Source organism: Helianthus annuus, chromosome 15 (genome assembly GCF_002127325.2).
Source record: "Helianthus annuus cultivar XRQ/B chromosome 15, HanXRQr2.0-SUNRISE, whole genome shotgun sequence".
In the NCBI taxonomy this organism is placed as follows: Eukaryota; Viridiplantae; Streptophyta; class Magnoliopsida; order Asterales; family Asteraceae; genus Helianthus; species Helianthus annuus.
Genome location: NC_035447.2, coordinates 70,037,092 through 70,059,214, shown reverse-complemented (window position 1 = coordinate 70,059,214; position 22,123 = coordinate 70,037,092). Strand labels below are relative to the sequence as shown.

Below are 22,123 nucleotides of genomic sequence, written 5' to 3'. Positions count from 1 at the left end.
TTTTTGTATCTTTTTTTCCTGGTGGTTCACAAATGTCAGACACGTACATAACTACATATAAACTTGAAACATAATATATATATATATATATATATATATATATATATATATATATATATATATAGGGTATGGTTCCAGCGTGAACAACCTCCCAAGAGTGAATTGCGTGAACAAATCTGGACCCTTGATTTCCTTTTTAGTTGTTAAGGGCAGGATTGTAATTATATAAAAAATTAGATTTAAATCATTATTTTAATAATTGAATTAAGTTACATCTTTCCTAATTTAAATTCATTATCCACATTATGTTTTATTTATTAATAAGATAATTATCAAAACAAACAACAAATCACCATATTTCAATTTTAATTTTTATTTCAGATTTCATCACCAGAATTCAAATTTTGATTTTTAAGATCCACGTAACCTTCATATTTCAACGGTATACACATGTGTACTTGGATATAAATAGAACAGTCCACATGTGTACTTAGCATCGTACATATGTGTAATTAGCTACATAATACATACATAGAAACAACACCTCTAAAACTATTTTATATTTAACAAATTACAAGTTCCATAATGTTTTCCAAACCAAACAAAAAAACATATAATTACAAGTTCCAGTTTCGTAAAAACAATAAACCCTACATAATCGAAAAAACAAAAAACATAATCTTTTACAACTATTCGCCACGTTGTATGCTGAATCATCCTTATCGACCTCATACGTGAATCATCCTTATCGACCTTCCATATCCACTTTTCTCGTTAATGACATCTCCTATAATAGCACCAAAAAATCAGCAATTAATACTTTGCATAATTCACAAGTGTACATCAACAACTTTACAGATTCAATACACAAAAAATTATGAGGCATCACAAAAGCAGACGCTGTACACATGTGTACATTGGGTTAAAATTAGAGCAAAATCAGAATACACATGTGTACATTGCATTAAAAACAGAGCAAAATCAGAATACACATGTGTACATCGCGTTAAAAAAAGAGCAAAATCAATAAATCGAAAAAAAATATATATATATATATTATAAAAAATATTGCAAATCAAACCTTCATATCATAAAAAATTGAGCCTCGAAGCAGAATTAAAAAAAATATATATTATAAAAAACATTGCAAATCAAACATTCATATCATTTCCAAAGTATTATCAAAGTTTAAAAGAGTGATAATGATTGTCGGCGATGGTAATGATTGTGGGCGATGGTCTCCTCTGCAAATCAAACTTTCATGTCCTTTTCAAAGTATTATCAAAGAATAAGTATTATCAAAGAATAAGTATTTAAAAATATATATATTATAAAAAATATTGCAAATCAAACCTTCATATCATTTCCAAAGTATTATCAAAGAATAAGTGGGTGTTGATGATATTAATTTTTTTTCAACAGCAATGATAATGATTGTCAGCGATGGTCTCCTTTGCTTCCGACGGCATGCAAGCTTCGATGTCTCCTCTGTTTTGGTTGATGTCGGCGATGAGATGTGAGAGAGTAAGATATGTGTGTTTGAATAGGAGGTGAATAAAACCTAAATGTAGATATAAACGGGATTTATGCAATTAATTTAATATGAAAAATTACACAAATACCCTTATTCACTTAATTAAATAGTAACAAATAACCAAATAATTACCATCATGCCATTCACTTAAAATTTCAAGATCATAAAAATCAAGGGCCCAGATCAGTTCACGCAGTTCACTCTTGGGATTTTGTTCACGTTTGAACCTAGTCCTATATATATATATATATATAGGGGGCGGTTCCCCTAAGAAGCCTATTTTGCCTAAGTTGCCTAAGAAGCAATCTACACCATGTTTTTAAACAACCAATGGACCAGATTAAATCCCTAATATTAAACTAGATAAGTAAACAATTAAAACGCGCGGGGGTATTTTCGCCATAAACATAAAATAGTACTGGACAAAAAGAAAAACAGTTATTGACGATTCAAAACAGTTCTTCTTCACTCTCTCTCAAAACTTCCCAATGGGTAAGAAACGTCCCCTAAAATCGACAATAAGAGAGACGAAAATCGAACAAACAACAACAAAAACAGCATCAACGATGGATTCAGAGAGTACGTTCCATTTTTTTTTTTTTTGCATTTTGGTGTATTCGTTTCAATTTTGTACGGTTTTTCTAAGTTTCTTCGAAATCAAATCGATTACACAGGTTCTAGGAGATCTACAAGAAGCCAGAAGCATAAAGAAACAAAACCTGATGGCGATTTCGAAGGTTTGTTAAGGATCTGTAAACGAACAGATTTCTAGGGTTTTAATATGTCTAAACTGATTCATGTTCTGCATTTTATAAAACAGATCCATCGTTGTGTTTTAATGAAATAGTGCTGGTTTATTTTTTGTGCTGGTTTAACCTATGTGCTAGTTTAGTGTTTTAGAAATATCTAGCACAAAGTTGTGCTGGTTTATTTTATGTGCTGGTTTAACCTATGTGCTAGTTTAGTGTTTTAGAAATATCTAGCACAAAGTTGTGGTTGGTTTTCTGGTTTTGAAATCGGTGCTGGTTTAACTTCCGTGCTAGTTTAGTGTTTTTTAAGAAACTAGCACAAAGTTCTAGTTGGTTTTTTGGGTTCCAAATATGTGCTGGTTTACTATCTGTGCTAGTTTATTGCTTTAGAAGAAACTAGCACAAAGGGTTTAGTGTTTTCTAGTAAACTAGCACAAATTCTAGTTGCTTTACCGTCTGTGCTACTTTAGTGTTTTAGAAGAAACTAGCACAAGTGGTTTTTTGGGTTCCAAATCTGTGCTGGTTTACCGACTGTGCTACTTTTAAATTCAGGAGATAAGTAATATAAGTTTCAGTTGCTTTTTTGTGTGTGAAAACAGAGCTGTACAATCCCAAACCACTACAAATTGTACAACCAGGAGAACCAATCCCTACTTTTGATAATGAACCTTTGCATCCCATTCCACTAAAAGTTGTAAGACCAACAAAAAAGGAATATTATATGAGTCCGAAATTTTGGAATGAAGTAGCAATCTGGGGGCCAAGCTATACCAATAATCCTACTTCTGGTGGTGAACCTTCAGATCCCATAAAAGAAAAGATTGATGAGAAACCTGAAATCTCAGTTGTACAACCCAAAAAAGAAGAAGATGATGAAAAACAAAAGATCCCCATCCTACAACCTAAACATGAAGAAGATGAGGAAAAACGTATAATCTCAGTCAAGAATTTTGGAAGGAAGTAGCAATCTAGCCAGCTCCTGCTATGATCATCATGTTTATGTTGTTTGTTTTAGTTTGCTAATGTTATCAATGTTGTTATGTATTATGATCATGTTTTTCTGAACCTTATGTAACAATGATGTTTTGAATTATAAAAATCATGGTTTATTATGTATTAAATGATCAAAATGGTACTGGTTATTGTTTTTTTAATATATAGTACACTTTATAACTTGTGCTGGTTACTATGTTTCTTCTGAAATTACTTGCAGGCTCATCAGACAGTGACTTCGAACAACAGGAAAAGAAACAAAAAACAGCACTAAAAGCTGTTGCCACAAACGTTGAACCTATACGATCAACACTTTTCAAGGAATTTGATAAGAAAAAAAGAATTAGAATCAGGAACAGCCCAAAAAACCTTGCTGAATTCATGCAAGTGTTATCTGACGAACAGAAAGCAGAAGTAGATAACATGGGATTTGAAAGCATGAAGAACTTTGATATAACAAAAATACCAACTGATCTGGGATACTGGCTCACTAACAATTATGAACCTACAATCAACACACTGAATCTAGGTACACATAATGTAGTGATAACACCAAACCTAGTACAAGAAGTTCTTGGCATACCAATGGGTAAAGTGAAGGTTAAGGAGTTGAGTAAACCATCAATGAGTGATCCAGTTGTTGCAGAGTTTAGAAATCAATTTGAAATTGATGATGAACTGCCAAAAATGCATCATATTATTCATGTTGTGAAAGAACAGAAGGAGAGTGGAAGGCTATTTCAACTGAACTTTCTTGTAATGTTCAACTCAATAATGGCAGAGCTCACACACGGTGGCAACGTCAACATGAAATTCCTTACAACATTGCAACCTGATGTAGATATTAAGGATGTTGACTGGTGCAGCTACGTGATCGACTGCTTGAACAGAAAGACAACAAGCTGGTTCCAATCTAAAGCAGCACATTACATCGGACCGATAACATTTCTAGTGGTATGTTGTAGTTATCTAAAAATGATTTATATTTATTGTTTTTTATCAAACATAATAACAAAAACTAACTTGTAAATCAATCAGTTGGTTTATGCGCATGATACATACCAAAGAACAAATCCAACACAGAAGATGATACCAGCTGTAATGTATCATAAAAATGATACAATTAAAAAGCTTGGTCCGGTGGTGAAAAGCAATAAAAGAAAGAGAAGTGAAAAAGATGGGAAACCAGCACAGAAACTCACCTTGACAACACAAACACCTACTCAAAAGGTGGTGAAGAGTAAGAAGAAAACAAGTTTGAAAGCAGCAACAACTGGTGAAAAACGAAAGAATTTGAAGGTAAAACTGAAGATAAAGAAAAAAGCACCAGCTGAACAACCTCTATCCACATATCAACAAATCTCAAAGGAAACTGATGAAGCTAGAAATCATTACTTTAGTGACTTCCCAGAATCTCTAGACATTACACAAAGTTTGGACATTCCACAATCCCAGGAAAAACTCTCACAAATTCCACCTACAAATCCAACAAGTGGAGTGGTAATTTCTATTTTATTGTGTTTATTACTGAAAAAAGTGCTGGTTTAGATGGTTATTGTGAAATAGTGCTACTTTTATGACATTTAGTGTTTGGAATGTTAAATTGTGCTAGTTTATACCTAGTATATGTTAGTTTAATGTTAGAATTTGGAATGTGAAATTGTGCTGATTTATGTGCTAAAGTGTGCTGGTTTAAATGGATTATAAAACTGTGCTAGTTTGAAATGTGCTACTTTTATTGTAAACTTTTATCATGTGCTGGTTTAAAAGAATGTGCTGGTTATCTTTTCAGGAATGGATTTGTCTGATAAAATCCAAAACAAAAGAGCTGGACATGCATGTCAAAGAAACACACGAAATGATTGCAGAATGTTTAACAAAGTACAAAGGTGAGGAGGTTGTGGATGCTGTGGATGAGTGGAGAAAAAGATTGGTAGTATATGGTGAAAAGTACAATTTCGAGAAGCAAAAATCAGAAGCAGGGAATGAAGAAAAGAAAAAAGGAGGAAGTGGAGAGAAGACAGAAGGAGGAAATGAAAAGGAAGAAGGGAATGAAGTTAAACTTACCCAATCACAAAAAAAAATGGTGGTCTCACAATTTGATTCAACTCCTTTCAGAATCACCAGTTCAATGTGGCCAGAGATTATAAAAGAAATAGAAAAGGCAGAACAGGTAGCAAGCAGCAAAAAAGATGGTGCTGATCATGGAGTTGGTGGTGAAGAAGAAAAGGATGCAGGTGGAGAAAAGGTTAAAGATGGTAAACCTGATGGGGAAACAACAAAGAAAGGAGGTGAAGATGCTAATGAACCACCAAAGAAAGAAGGAAATGAGGCTGCTGGTCAACCAGCACAGCAAGGAGAGGTTTTTAAAACACCAGAAAATGAAACCAAAAAAGACAGTGAAAAACAAGAATTCATAGGTGAAGAAGAAAAGGATACAGGTGGAGAAAAGGTTAAAGATGGTAAACCTGATGGGGAAACAACAAAGAAAGGAGGTGAAGATGCTAATGAACCACCAAAGGGAGAAAGTGACACTGCTGGCCACCCAGCAAAGAAAGAAGGAAATGAGGCTGCTGGTCAACCAGCACAGCAAGGAGAGGTTTTTAAAACACCAGAAAAGGAACCCAAAACAGACAGTGAAAAACAAGAATTCATAGGTGAAGACCTAAACGCCGGAGACCAGAAGAAAAGCAAACGTACAACTCACCCTGCCGAACCTTTATGTTCACCATATATGCAGCGAGTTGTACAAATAAAAACAAAAACTGAAAAAATTGAAGTAAGGATAGCCGAATGGATGTTCTCGACAGTTGACGACCCCTGGTAAGTATAAAAACCAACAAAATCTTAATTGGATAAAAATAAGTATTTAAACTAATGTGTAGGTATTACAACAATGCAGGGTGTTTATATTTGAGACAGCATTTAACACAAACCTTTCAAGGGTATGTCTGGAGTCGCTTCACCCGAACTTATACATACATGTCCAAGTCCTAACAGCTTGGTCATTGGTACTAAACAGTGAAGAGGTCTACAGAAGCAAAGGTTCGCCGGCAAGAGTTTTCTGCCCATGCAACATGCTGGTATGTTTTCTAATATGTGCTGGTTTTAATAACAGATTAGAAAAAGCACATTTAACAAAATGTGCTGGATTATTACACATTGTGCTGGTTTTGAAATATTAATGTTTTATTAATAGCTGGTTAGTCTAATATATGAAATGCTATTATTGTGCTGGTTCATAACACATTGTGCTGGTGCTGGTTTATAACACATTGTGCTGGTTTCTGTGCAGGGAGAAAACAACTTCAAACCAAAACTGAACAAAAAGACCTGCACACAAAATTTCAGAGAAAACATTGCCGCGACATTGATGACTACCGAGTTTGGAACTATTAGGAAAGTGGACATGTTGTTCATTCCAATACTACAACACAAGCACTACTACATTGTATGTTTTGATTTCAAGGGAGAAGCCATCAAGATTATAGACAACATGAAAGGGAAAGCAAAAGCACAAAAAATGGCACGTGCTAAAAGAGTGGTAATATATTGATGCCCATTAATTCTGTGCTGTTTATTTTAATTATATTTGTGATGCTTAGGGATTTTGATTTTGAAAATTTTCAAATTACAGAAAGAAATTGTATGTGATTACCTTGAAGTTGAATACCCAACAATGCACACAAAGATGTCACCCTTGGAACCAGAAATAATGAAAATGTCGTGGCAAACGGAAAAGAACTTTGTAGATTGTGGTATCTTTGCAATGAGACACATGGAGACATACACAGGGAATCATGTGAGCAAAAAGGAATGGGATAGTGGGCTGTCGAAAGAGTCACCGGAACAAGACAAAGAGTTGGTTGAACTGAGATACAAGTATTTAAGCAAAATACTTTTATCCGACATCAACTTAGCGAAAGGTGAAATGATGGAACTGTTAGAGAAGTATGAGAAGATGGAGCCTGAAAAGAAAGAGGAATGCAAGAAAAATGCGGAAACGAAAATCAATGACAGATTGAACCAGAAATATTGATTGTGTTGGTTGAACAATATAACATTAGTTTGGTAGTTGTCTGTAATATTTTGTGCTGGTTTAACAATTAACATGGTGCTGGTTTAACAATTACATTGTACTGCTTTAACAGTTATATTAGGAAAGTTAATTTTATGCTGGTTTTACAATTAATATTGTGCTGGTTTCACTATTACAATATGTGCTGGTTTCATAGAAGAATTTTAAAATTGTGCTGGTTTTAAAGAACAAAGTTTAAAATTGTGCTGGTTTCACTATGACAATATGTGATGGTTTCATAGAAGAAGTTTAAAATTGTGCTGGTTTTATAATTGTGCTGGTTTTAAAGAACAAAGTTTAAAATTGTGCTGGTTGAATGTTGTAAAGAAATCCAAGAAATCCAAACTGAAATGAAAAAAATAACAAATCCAAATATCATGATTTCCAAGACACACGACTAACTACTCTTCTGGGAATCAGCAACAGTAGTCTTCATCTTACAAGTCCGACTATTATGTCCATGACCTCCACATATCAAACAACCTCTAGTTTTAGTTTTCTTTGATACTCTTGAAGATGATACCTCACGAAAAGACTTTAAGCGTTTGTTTGAACCACACCCCTTGTTTCTAATACCACTAGGTGGAAGAATGGTAGCAGAAGACGATGAACATGGCTGATCAGCATGAAGAATATTAGCTAATCTTGCATTCTTGTCAAGTGATTCTGCAGGAAGGTCAGCAGAATCAACCTTCAACTTCGACTCGATCACTTGGTCTCTATACAACGATAACAGGTCAATATTTGTAACAAGACGGTTAACAATATGTTCAGTTGCAGTCATTATCTCACGCACAATGCTGGAAGCACGTTCAACTTGATTACCAGCAGCATTTTGATCAAAACTCAAAACTTTTGTCTTTTTTGGAACAACATCTCTTGTCCAACGCCTCATAACATATTTTTTAGGGAACTCCTTTATACCACAAAGACGAAGAACACAAAAGGCATGCCTACATAGCAAACCATACTGCTCATATCGGTTGCAGCTGCATTTAATTACCATATCCTTAGGAGTAAAAAGAACCTACACAAATAACAAATGCTTATATTGTGCTAGTTTATAACAAAAGTGTGCTGGTTTATATATGTAAAATTCTAATTGTAAATATAAATCACTGTGCTACTTAAAATGTATTGTAAAAAGCAGAACATGTTTGTGCTACTAAAGGTATAAATAAATACCTCATGAAGGCCAGGAAGATTAACCTGTAGAATATAAAACTTAATTGAATCACCAACTTCTTCTTCACGCCTGCACATACAATTCTTGCAAGCAAGTCGAATTTCTTCTTGAACATCAAAAAATATCCCCCGAGTATAAATCTTTGCAGCTTCCAGTTCCAATTCATAATTGGTTTTCATGCGAGGTTGTGTGTATCTGGTATCATGATCACGTTTGCTGCGCTTAAACCTCTGAGATTCCATTGCAGTATCAAAATGGCTCAAAAACTCAACTAATGACAATTTTGTGTTGGTTAATTGACCAAAAAAATGATTTTCACTCTCAGACCTAGATGTTGTACGCATAAGACCGGACATATGTTCATGACGATAGTATGCAGGAATCCAATCTGATCTGAGGTTGTACATATCAGACAGCCAGCTGTTACTAGTAAGGTTGTACTTAATCATTAAATCACACCATTGTGTCTCAAACTGTGCTGGTTCAAGAGCATCAGTCCATACAACATCACATATATCTTCTTTAAAAACCTCATCTTGTGATAGCTCAGTACCAACCTATAACAAAAAAAAAATAATTAGTATATTAAAACAGCAAACAAATACTAAAATGTGCTGGTTTATATGTTAAAGTGTGCTAGTTGATGTATAAACTTAAACTATGATGCTTAAACTGTGATGGTTTAAAGAAAGTGTGCTGGTTTAAAAGTGTGCTGAGTTATATGCCAAAGTGTGCTGGTTTAAAAGTGTGCTGGTTTATATGCTAAAGTGTGCTGGTTTAAATGGATTGTTTAAAGTGTGCTGGTTTATATGCTAAAAGTGTGCTGGTTTAAGAAAGTTACCTTTTCAGAAACTTTGATCATTATATGCCACATACACAAACGATGTCTGGTATCTGGGAAAACATCTCGGATGGCAATTTTCATTGCAGCGTCCTGATCAGTCACAACCACCTTAGGTGCAACACCAAAAGCCTTCAAAAAACTTTGAAGAAGCCATTTATATGATTCAGCAGTTTCAGATGCTAACAAAGAACCAGCAAACGTGACATTGTGATGATGATTATCGATTCCAGTGAACGGAACAAATACCAAGTCATACCTAAAAATTGAATTGATTATATTACAACTGCTTGCTGAATTGTGCTAGTTTAATAAAAATATGAATAAATGATCTACAAAAAGTGAATAAAATACCTGTTCGTACGGAACGTAGCATCAAAAGACATAACATCCCCAAAGACCTCATAATTCAGTTTCATTTCTTCATCAGCCCAAAATAATCGAGCAAGAGCACCTTTTTCATCACAATAAAATTCACAAGAAAAATTCGGCAAATACAGCTTCTTCTTCATAAGACGTTGGACAGCCATATCCACACCAAACTCTCCAATGAACAAATTAATATCTCTTTTAAAATTTTTACAATCAGTAGACGTCACTCCAACCTTATCAAATCCACCACGAATCTTTCTCATAAGGTTGAATGCCCTAACTGGACCAATATTCATCTCAGAAAAATCAGAAAGCAGTTGCTCTTCAGTGAATGTCAACTTTCTAGACGAAGCTAAAAGATGATAATCCTCTTCATCAACAAAAGAATGATTATGCTCCTCAAATACATGAGAAACTCTATAAGTATTTTTTGGAGTTAAAGACAAACGGATGTGTGCCTTACATCCTGTACGTTTAGAAGGTCTCCTCCTTCGGTCATTTAACTTTTTATCAGCACCAACACTATCATTTACCGTGTCAACAGCACAGGATGTCGCTGAACCCTCTTTCGCACAAACAAAGTACTTTCTAATCACAACACCATTTTTTGAAGATTGAGTATGCTTTCGAGCCTCAAACCCAGATAACTTAGCATACTTCTTATAGAAATTAAAGGCAGAATCAATTGACTGGAAATGCATACCAACTACAGGTTTGGAAGAATCTGGAACAATAGGAGTATAATACTGATTACCAGTAGTTGGACAGATACGAACTCCTGAACAAATCAAAAAACCAGAACAAATAAAAGATATCAGCACAAACTTTACAATAAACCAGCACAAAAAACAAGCACAACTTTACCAGACAAACTAGCACAAAATAAAGATATCAGCACAACTTTACAAACCTACACTTTAAAATATGATGTAATATAAAAAAACCAGCACAACTTCAGAACTACACTTTTAAATAAAAACCAGCACAACTTAGATCAAAACTAAAAACCTAAAAAGTAGATGAAATTAAAACTACAAGGTATTTTACCATCGACAGTAGTAGACATCATTAAAATAGACGAGGATAAATCAGCAAATCAATGAATGAACAGAGGAGCTAGGGTTCCAGCAAATCGATGAAAACGATGAACGATTCAGCAGGATTGATCTCAATCTCGCAGGTACCGGCAAATCGATGAAAACGATCAACGATTCAGCAGGATTGAGATTGAGATTTGCGATTGATTTAGATGAAAACGATCTCGATGAAATTGGTAAGCTCAATAAATGAATGAATGAAAAATATGAAAGAAGGAATGAAAATCGTGTGATTAAAACTAAGTACAGATCTGTTTGAAATTTGCATTTTCCAATATTACCCTTTCATCTAAATTAATGAGATTGCCACATGTAAGCTCAAGATTGCTTCTTAGGAAACTTAGGGAAGATTAAATTCTTAGTTGAACCTCTACCTATATATATAACTACTAGGTTATATACCCGTGAGCTTCACGGGTTATGGGTTGTGTTAAAATAATTATATTTACAAAAGAAATTTTAAGCGTCATTTTTTTCCACTTGACTCATTATATTTTAGATGACTTTCGACCCGTTTCATTTTAAACGTCATTTTTTTCCACTTGACTCATTAAGAAAGAATACAGGACAAAATGATTAATTCTTAAGATATGTAAAGATTGCCACTCTGGATTCTAAAATGACCCAAATCAATTTTGTTAATATGTACCGATTACTTGTATCTTATGCATGAGCTATTTATATATGAGTAATACTTGAGACTTAGGTTTCTTTTGATTTTACATAAACCTTTTTTGGTTTTACATAAAGTTTTTTTTAGTTTAATATTTTAATCTCGTTAGTGTGTAAAAATTTAAAAAGTTAAAATACGATAAGTAGAGAAACCATTAGTAGTTTATAAATACAAACGTCTCGCATACGTGAAGTACTCTATCCTCACATATAAGCTTTCCAAAACCGCTCACACCTTTTAAAGCAAAGGACAGTCAATAAGTTAGGCCATCGAGTTTAAAAAAATAACATATGGTGTGTATATGTACTCTTTTTTAAGGTAGGATATAAACAAATGAATATAGATACATTATCCCATATGAGAACTCTCTTGTGCCTCCACCTCCATCCCATACAACCTATCTTCTAGGCGAGCCGGACAACACACTTGCTTCAGCAGCATCAATCAGCTTGACCCATTGCAACAGTTGCACATGACCATTGAACATAAACCTATTAGAAGGGAAAAAACCAATTAACCAACATTCACAAAGAAAAAAAGAATTGTAACGTCACCCTATGGTTTTTACCTTCAAATACCGGTACTAAACCATACCGTACCGGGTATTTTCGGTTCCGGTACCCATTTTTTGGGACTTTCGGTACCGGTTGGTACCGAGCTCAATCCTATTGTCCTATATTCGCATGACACTTGTTTCTAACACAATCACCTATTTAAGCAAAAGCAGCCTTACTGAGAGAAAAATAAAGTGAATATCACATTTTTTATACATGGATATTTGTACTCTTGTGACATGGCTATCATCAGCAAATAGATCAAACTCAAAAACAATTAGTTAGCTTATATGTACCTACATTATGTTTGTGGAATATGGTCTTGTGACTCAATTGTTTAAATATACCAAACAGTTCGATGATGTCTATCGTTGTTTATGTGTTTAAATAGGATATTAGAATGAACTAATGCATTATCTTACAGCAACATTATTACCTGAGGATCAACTTCTTTCACTTATCTCATGCGCAGTAACATCACGAGCGGAGATCAACTGTTTTCAATTATCTCCGGTAGTAGTAACATCACCAGCGACGCTATTATTTGAACATCAACTCCTTCATGCTCTATAGATATGCCCATTTACTTGGCTAATCCATGATTCGTCTTGTCCATCCGATTATTTTTTATTCTTTCACTTTTGACTCCCCCTCTGTAGTCCATACATAAAGGTGGGTTGATTAACGGGTTGGGTCCTCTTGACCCGCAAACACTTTTCTTATCAAGTCTAAAATGAATCGAGTTAGATTGGCGACTGAATTTGACTTGACGAGTATTTCCAAATTCTATGTTTTTTGGCCTATTTGAGGCTGAACTTCCCCCTAAGCGCAATTCCAGATTATGATCCAACGATGCTTTTTTGTTATTCAAACCTTCTTCTGAGATGAATTAAAAAATTAAACAATACAGTGGTGAAGGAAATGGAAGTGAGGGTTTTCGTAGCGGTGCGTCGTAAGCAGGCGATACCTTCTTCGTGCCTAATCAGAGCTGAAATTTAAAATTAAAAACACGATTTAATCATTCAATCACAAGAATGTTTGATAATGGTAAAATAAGGTACATACGCTTTCGAATAGCTACTCACTGAAGATTGCACCAAGTGCTTTGGTCCGAACGGTGACATCATCATCATAAGTGAAATTCGAAAGCAAAGGCTTCGTGCCATTTGCATCCATAACCAATTGCTGACTTTTTAGATTGTTTTGAAAAATTGTGCTTACATCCTCTGCAGCTTTGGCTCTTATATTACCATGGGAACCTCCTAAACCTGTTTCCTACAAAATTTTATCTCAAATCATAAAAAGGCTTGTGTTTTAATCATATTTAACATGCCCTTTATTATATAATATATAAAAGAATATTGTTATTGCAGGTCATCCCAACCCAATGCAGCACATTTAAAACCGCTAAAAAAACAAACCATTTTAACTCGATCCCATTTTGACCACTTACTAAACCATCCCATTAAGTCACCCCTACAATCACAAATCATAATCTATATTAAAGATTGAAATAGCTCTATCCCACCTTCTAAGCATTGAATTTGTTCCTTTCTTGTCCCAATCTAAAAGAAAAAAATGGATAAAAAAATGTAATTTGTCAATCTGCTAGCAATGAAGAAGAAAAAATATGAATCAAGAATTCAAGATCAACTACCTGCTTAAAGAAATTGGGTATGCGATCTCGATTTTATTCTTTAGCCCGCCATCGATAACTTCCCATTCGAGCTTATGCTCCGCAAAGTAACATTTTTCCAACAAATCACCTTCGTATTTCGACACGTACTGCCACAAACAACATGTCAAAATCCATGCAGACCCGAAACACTTTATGTACAGAAAGATAATGTATACCATCACTAATCTAGTAATATGCTATATATGATTAAGACAATGATAATCTATGTGTTTTAATACAATTACTTAGGAGCACTGTCGTTAATAGCGAGCATAACGCCCGCTATAGCATTTCGCTACACCCGACAATTATGATTCATTCGGTGTTTCGTTGACTTGGTTAAAAAATCACATATAGATTCATTTGGGTCTACACAAATTATACAACGGGTTATATTTGGGTCCAACTAAATCATACTACGAGTCAAAATGGGATTACCAGTATTATACAATAGGTCAATTTGGTTAATCTGAAACACTTTTTTTGTTGGTTTTCTTAATAAATAACAATTAATAAAATATTACAAATATATTGTTACCATAGCCGATCTAAATTTCTTTCATTATGAGCTAAGAGTTTTTAATTTGACCCGTAAGAGATATTGACGCATTCAAAAGTAGTAAACGGGTCAAAAGCGGCACAAACAATATGTGATAAAATAAACCAGGTTCTCGTATAAAGACTTGGTTATGTACGCTTTAAAATTGCATTAAGGCCATTCTAAGATATGATACCTGGTACAATATTTGTGATTCCAACCAGAAAGCCAGCCTAAACAAAATCAAACCTGAGTTAGTGTGTGGATAAAAATCTAAAAGTTGAAGACAAGTCAACCTAACTACATAATCTAATGTAAATGAAAACAGACTCATAGAATGCATATGAGGACGTGTAAACCGCTAATGTATACCGCATCTTCATTTGTATCTACAACACTCGGCTACAACCAGATCTCTAAACCACCACCACAAAAACCATCAGATTTGCCTTTTTATCTTACAGATTTGTCAAGTGTGTTTGATTTCGCATACTGGACTGTTCATTTTTACACTATTGTAACTTTATCAATATTGCAGGTTTAACACCAACCCAGCAAATTTAACCAACAAATTTTCACTTTTAAAATCACTAACCTAGGGTTTCGTTTCATTCATGATGGATTGGATAAAAACAAACAAATAGATCCAAAATTAAACTTCAAACTCTTAACTAAAGGACTTCACATGAAAACCTAAATTAGGGCACATAAATCACGATAAATGATGTAAGACTCAAGATTAATACCTTTACAAACAGAAAACCACAAAACAGTTCCAACATTAGGGTCAACGACTACACCATGTATGCTTGATTGTAACAATTCAGATGTAATTTTCACTGATTTCGGCTTGAAACCTCAATTGCAGAACAAAAAACCCCAAATGAAAATCATAAGAGCCTAACCCTAGGATTCCAGATCCGAACACCTTGAGTTATTACCGCCATCGTTCAACCTCGTTGTATCTTGACTCTCCTTCTCGTCTCTATCTCTCTCTCTCTCCCTCTCTCTCTCTCTCTCTCTCTCTTCTCGGTTATTCCCTCTGCAAATGAAAAGAAAAGCAGATAATGGGTGTTTGGGGATATGCGTAGGAATTCAAATTTTGAATTAAACAAAACCCTAGGTACAGGAAATCATATAATCGTGAGAAAAAAATTACTAACCGATTTCTTGAGAGCAAGGCAAGCCCGTCACACAATTGCTCTCATCATCAAAACCCTCAAAACCCTAGATGAAGAACAAACTCAGATCCCACACCAGCTCTTTATCAAGTCGGAAGATGAAGATGAAGATAATGATAAGGATTTTGATTCCACTCTGATATTGTAGATCAACAACACATCTCTACATTCTTTTTCCTTTTGAATCCACAGATCCAAATCATCTTTGAGGGAGAGAGAGAACGAAAATGAAAAGAGGTAGTAATTTGAAATTTGAAAAGGGCTCACGTGATGAGTGACAGAGCAGTGTTCAGACTTTTTGTCTCAAGCCTGTTCTCAACAGTTTGACTTTGAAATTTATTAAAAAAAGAAAAATTCTGAAAATTTGACACGTAAGGAGAAACAAATGTGGAAAGCCTGGTTTGTTGACACCTCAGAAAAAACAAACGTGGATGCTTTGTTATGTTGACACCTAGGATTTCTAAGGTTTGATTTATTATATTAGTAAGATAAGATACGCTAACTCGACCAGTTCCAAGACATAAACCATTCACCGTTAAACTCAGTTTTCAAAGTGTGGGTTGAAGAGTATAAACTTTAAACTAATTAACCACACAATTTGTTAAATTTGTCACATAACTTGTAAATCTAGGCAAATTCCACAGCTCCACATAGGCCGTTGGCATGAGAGATGTTGGGTTCATAAGATATGTCCGTCTCAAATATCACCATTGTTTTTTAGATACAACGGCTATAAAAAGGATGAAAACTACGAGATGTCAAATGTTACATAACCCATGATAAATTTACGTTGTAAACAGAGAGGCCATGAGAATTTCTTCATATATGACGATTTCTTTTTATCTCTATATCTACAAAGAAGCTCACTTGCATATATAAAAGAAGCTCACTTGCATATCTAAAATTGCACTTCTCTTCAAATTTAAGACATTGTGAGACGTGTTAATATTGTAAAGATTGTCACTACAATTTCCTTATTACAGGTTAAAACAAATCATCACTAAATAGTCACGTTAAAAAAAAGTGATCAATGATCACTTTACTATACTTATTATTACTAAATTTAAATACGAACTTAAATTCTCTCTAGCTTGCTAATTTTCTTGAACAAGTATTATGTGATAGTTGATGACCTCTTGGCCTAGCGTTATCATGTGTTTATCCTCATCAAAGTGGTGTGAGTTCAAGTCTCATAAAGTAGACAATATGTGGATTTTAAGATTAGATTTTAGGGGGTGTGTTTGCCGTTCACAAAAACTATTTCATGATTGATCCATATTCATATTCAATCAGAAAAAAAAAATGATTTAATTCTTTATCTTAGAATTGAGATATCAAAATAAATTCAAACGCCTTGACTGCTTTTTAACCAAAGAAGGAACAAGGATGACCTTTGCTCAAACACTTGTAAAGATGTAATATCACTTCATTGTTTCATCGAAACAACCCAAAAAAAGTTTTCTAGTTTGAAATACTTTGCTAAAAAAGATTCCTTCCATATTTCTCTTGTTAACTCATTTTTTTTAAAAAATAACTAAGATTCTCTATAATAAAACTTCAAAGATTCTCTATAATAAAACTTCAATGGCTTTAATAACCTTAGCTCACAAGTCGTAAATGCCCCTGAGGATCAAAGCATAATGTTAAATTGCATCATAACAATCCTTCAATACAATACAACACAATTACAAATTTGCCCACAAAACTTGCAACATTATATCAAAGAATCCAGAATTGTTTTACCTACTAAGCTAGAATGAAAAAAAAGCAAGATGTGTGTGCGCGGTTTGGGGCGGGGGGGTCTTTGTTATTCACCATTTTGAGTTCTTAAACTTTGTTCTGCTGCAAGACAAGAATCCTCTTTGTTTCTTCATCTTCTTCAATTCCATCAGCTTTCATGTCTTCCAAAACCTTGCCTATTTCTTTACCACCATTAATGTACCCTTTCATCAAACTATGATACATTCCCCTATCAAATTTCACATAATTCTTCAACTTCTGCACCAATGATTCAACATCTTTCACGCCTGCCTTCTCACCAATACCATCCAACAACTTTTCAAAAACTTTCGAGTCGATTTTCCAATCCTTCTTCTCTAACTGCAAAGAAAACAGGGTCTCCATACAACTTATAGACGCCCCGACATCGCCTTTTTTCAAGAATTCCAACGCCACCAACCCCCAACTATCGGGCATTGTTACCTTTTGGTCCTTCGACAAACGATCAAGCAAGTCCTTTGCTTTATCACACAAACCTTTCTTCAAATATCCGTTAATGATAATGTTCGGGACCCGAAAATCATAAACATTTCCGGATGAAATCCACTCTGTTAATATCTTTTCGGCTTCTTCAAACTCATCAAGTATCACTAGTGACTTCACCACTGTGATATAGTCGCGGTTAAGTTGTCTCTTACACACGCTCTTTTGCCGACCCCATACTCTAACGACATCATCTTTGTTTCCTAAACGTGCATGTAACGAGATTAAATGGTTGTACCCTAATCCGTCTTTCTCAACCAACTGTTTTTCAGCTTTCTTTAAGGCGTTATTTGCCTTGTCTAAAAGATTACCCGCAATGTACCAGTTTGCAACAACCGTATACGTGTTCCAATCCATGACGATATTCGAATCGTTCTCCATTTCCTTTAATACACTTTCCATACCCTCAATGTCCATTTTACCCCCATATGAACTTATGCACGCTCTATAGCTTAAATTGTCGGGAGAGACACCGTTCTTTTTCATCTCGTTTAACACGTCATGAACTTTATCGACTTCATTGGTACGAATATAAAGGCTCATGATGTCATTATAAGTGACGGGTGATAAAACGAAACCTTTTTGCTTCATTTTTTGAAAGTGTGAAAGAGCTTTCTCGGTTTCACGTTGTCTGACGTAACAATGAAGAAGGGCCCCGTACGTCTTGCCGGTTTTATCTTGTTCAGCTAGACCGTTAAAGTATTTTTCTGCCTCGAGGAACCCGTGGACCTTGCCTATTAGGTCCAACTGCACTGCATGGTCTGTAGGTGTAAATGCGCAAATGCCTTTCTTGTTCATCCACTCTGAAACCTGTTGCAGCATGAAATACCATTATATGTATAAGTAAATGCACAATCGCTCAACTACAAGAAAAATGTAGGTAACTCTAGTCGAAAGTGATGTTAAAAGGTTGTATTTGCAGGTCAAACACGGAAATTTTACACAAACACAAACATGACATGAACCCAAAAATTGTGTCGGACACATGAACCGAACACAACACGCCTATGCATGGTTTGACAATTGACACAATATGGTTTGTTGTTTAAACTATAAAGTCTGATGCCCATTTCTCTTTTAACCTTTAAAACTTAGCATAAGATACTCAACACGGCAACAAGTCTAACCTACCACATAAAAAACGGGTTTAACACGTCAATCCGCGACCTGCCAGAGGGAAAACTTTACACGAGCCCAAACCATAGTTGTTAATAGCGAATAGCGACAAGGGACCTATATTCTACATAGCGAATAGCGACAAATAGCGACCGCTATTTTATATATAGCGATACACTAGAAAAAGAATTTTGAAATTTTTTATATATATCAAAATACCTTGGTATATATGCTATTTTACGTGTATATTTAACAAAAACTTATAAATCCAGCTATTTTATAGCTATATCTAATTGCTATTTACATCAAAAAAAAAAAAAAAAAAAAATTAACTGTCGCTATTCACGCTATTGGTCGCTATGACCCAAATAGCGACACTTGGTTGCTTCGCTACATAGCGCGCTATAGCGGTCGCTATAGCCGCTATTGACAAGTGACAACTATGACCCAAACACGACACAAGCTCGAAAAATCGTGTCAAGACACATGAACCCGAACACGACACAAACTCGAAAAATCGTGTCAGACACATGAACCCAAACACAACATGCGTATTCGCGGGTTGACACAAACACAACCTGCTGTTTAAACTATAAATCTGGTGCCCATTACTCATTTAACTCTTACATATTAGCATATAACCAGTGGCGGACCCAAGATTTTTTTCCAATGGGGTCCATTTTTTCGGTGTTCAAAATTTTCATAACAAAACGTTCAAATTTTCGGGTCGGTCTTCGTTCGGGTTAGGTCAGAGCGAGGTTTGAATTAGATTAAAAAAAAGACAGAAAAGCAGGCTACACAAGGATTGAAACCATGGCCTCTTGTTGGTAAAGAGGGGGGTTTACCACTACACCAACTTTCCTTTTCTTTCTATGGTGTCCAACTAATTGTATTTATGGGGTCCCTATAAAATTTAATATACCAGATCTACTAATTTTTTGAAAAACATCGGGGTCTGGGGACCCCGACCCGTTCAATGTGGGTCCGCCCCTGCATATAACACCCAACCAGTCTAAGCTATCTCTTAAAAAACAGGTTTAACAATTCAACCCGCGACCTGTCAGGTTGGCCCAATCCCAACCCGTTGACCAAAATGCGTCGTGGGTTCAACCCGCACCCCGTCAACCTAAAACCCATACCCACTAATTTTTTTAACTACATACATAATGTATGCAAAAAGCCAACCAGTCTAAGCTATCACACAAAAGATGGGTTTAACATGTCAACCCACAACCCATCAGGCTGACCCAAACCGGATCCGTTTAGCTAGATATGTTTGTGGGTTCCCCCGAACCCGTTAGACTAAACCCAAACCCACACATTTCTTCCTAACCACATACATAACATATGCAAAAAAGCCAACCAGCCTAAGCTATGACATAAAAATGGGTGTAACATATCAACCCGCAACCCCTCCATTTGACACAAACCCAACCAGTTTAGCTAAATGTTTCCGTCTGTTTGACCCGAACCCGCTCAGTCCAAACCCATAACCCATAAATTTCGTTTTCACTATATACCAAAAAAAAAAAAAAAATCACACAAATAATTTAATTAAATAAACAAAATTCTTTTAACAAGATTGTAATCTCTATGTACAAAGAGAAAAATTAAATCAACAAAAAGAAAACAGAGTATTAATAACCTCCAATGCATGATGGAACCGTCTGCGTTTACGAAGATCATGAATAATCTGCTTAACCTCAGAGGCTCGCACCTTCTTCCCTGTATCAACCCATTCATCTAGCTCCGGTGTCATCGCCAAATTAGGGTTTCCAAGTGGGCTAATTTTCGAATACAATGAAACCTTCTTCTTGCTACTGTTAGTTTCATGTCGAGCGATTGTAGCAGTCGTGAATGATCGGGTTTTTATGTTTTGCAGGTTTCTTAATCGGTTTGCTATTGCTAACATCTTGAAATCGTTCAATTTGAGGGATTGTTTGAGTAGGGTTTTGAGTGTAGGGGTGAAGAACGGTAGAGGTTTTGTGAGCAAGGGTTTTGCTGATGAAATATGTTGTACTCTGTGCTTTGTACGTAGTACTTTTGTTTTGGTAAAGTTTGTGATGAAAGTATTGGGCTTTTTTTAGACTTGAGGTTTGGACTATGAGCCCAGGCTTATTTGGGCTAATAAGTCTAATTTTGTTTGTGTGAAAATATTTGGGCCACCCAAACTTCTATGAATTGAAGAGCTATTGCTTGTATTTTTTATTCAAATTATTTCACTTAAGCGAAATTACATAATAAGTAAACGGACAATAAGTTACGCTGCAACACTTTTTTACTTGTATTTAAGCTTTTAAGAGCGATATCCGAGTGAAAAAATGTGACAACTCGCACTTTAGACCTACAATGTGACGTTACGTGCCTATGTGATACTTTGATTTAATGAACGTTATGTTACTATGTGCTTTATGTGTGTATGTTATGTTATGCGAATGTTACACGAACCGAACCGCACAACATGTACCAATCGCACAAGGCCATTGGGCCGGATTGATTGTGACCGAACTCTTAAGGGCGGCCCATGCATGGGTTCGGCCCACCCACCTCGCACGTATAACACTTAGGGTGTTTGTAGCTTTCTCATATTTACAAAAACACTATCACACACAAAACCCTAGTTCCCTCTTCTCCTCTTCTATGCGACGGCAACAACTCTTTCAACCCAAGGCTTCGTATCTTGATCCACTGCATAAAACACTTCGGTTAGTTTTACACTTTCGATTAGTTGCCATGATGTTACGATTTCTATGATATTATGTCAATTGATGTTGTGATCTTATGCTAATTGATATTGCGATTGCTATGATTTGGTATGATGGTGTGTTCATAAAAATCGGTTCATATAAGTATTCGATAATGTTAGTATGATTCGGAACTTCATGATGTTAGGCAAGAATTTAATGAACATGTTACTCGGCTAGGATGTGATGTGTTCCTGTTCGAATGTAGTATAAGTGGTTGCATGCTAGTATACGGTTAAGTGTTGTGATCATGGTGCACATGTTTTGATTGTGTTTAGGGTTCATATGAATTGTTGTTAAAAATCCTTGCCTTGATCGATTATTGAGTAATCAAAAACTGTTAATTTGGTGATTTCTAAATTGCAAGTTTGGTAACTATTGTAATAGGTAATGGTTTGACTGTTGACCAATTTGAATATGGAAACGATATAACTAAAAGGCATAATTTTCGGATCACACAAGATGTTATCAACCGCACAAGGTTTGATGAATCACACAAGTCGTCTAAATTACTGTTGGACTTATCA

General features: G+C 35.2%; 2 protein-coding genes and 1 long non-coding RNA gene across 8 annotated transcripts; all 3 read right to left on the bottom strand.

Moving 5' to 3' along the window:
• Positions 1 to 7,700: 7,700 nt before the first annotated feature.
• On the bottom strand, positions 7,701 to 11,046 carry LOC110911849 (protein FAR1-RELATED SEQUENCE 5-like). Its single transcript, XM_022156496.2, has 5 exons — positions 10,801 to 11,046; positions 9,736 to 10,531; positions 9,382 to 9,640; positions 8,540 to 9,097; positions 7,701 to 8,381 (listed from the first exon to the last, which is right to left on the bottom strand). Exons 1-5 carry the CDS (start codon positions 10,820 to 10,822, stop codon positions 7,752 to 7,754), a joined length of 2,265 nt encoding a protein of 754 aa, XP_022012188.1. The 5' UTR covers positions 10,823 to 11,046; the 3' UTR covers positions 7,701 to 7,751.
• Positions 11,047 to 11,707: 661 nt separating this feature from the next.
• LOC110911848 lies at positions 11,708 to 15,776 on the bottom strand. Of its 6 annotated transcripts, none has more exons than XR_002577408.2 (9): positions 15,457 to 15,776; positions 15,040 to 15,335; positions 14,490 to 14,526; positions 13,735 to 13,862; positions 13,606 to 13,642; positions 13,143 to 13,352; positions 12,514 to 13,065; positions 12,092 to 12,255; positions 11,708 to 12,014 (listed from the first exon to the last, which is right to left on the bottom strand). It is a non-coding gene; the product is annotated as an uncharacterized LOC110911848 (long non-coding RNA). The 6 variants fall into 6 exon arrangements; XR_002577407.2 differs by having other exon boundaries at positions 12,092 to 12,232; XR_002577405.2 differs by lacking the exon at positions 12,092 to 12,255.
• A 1,309-nt stretch (positions 15,777 to 17,085) lies between these two features.
• LOC110911847 (pentatricopeptide repeat-containing protein At4g21705, mitochondrial) lies at positions 17,086 to 20,889 on the bottom strand. The gene is made up of 2 exons (XM_022156495.2): positions 20,498 to 20,889; positions 17,086 to 18,546 (listed from the first exon to the last, which is right to left on the bottom strand). The coding sequence occupies exons 1-2, from the start codon at positions 20,762 to 20,764 to the stop codon at positions 17,302 to 17,304; spliced, it is 1,512 nt and encodes a 503-aa protein (XP_022012187.1). The 5' UTR covers positions 20,765 to 20,889; the 3' UTR covers positions 17,086 to 17,301.
• Between the last annotated feature and the right edge of the window lie 1,234 nt (positions 20,890 to 22,123).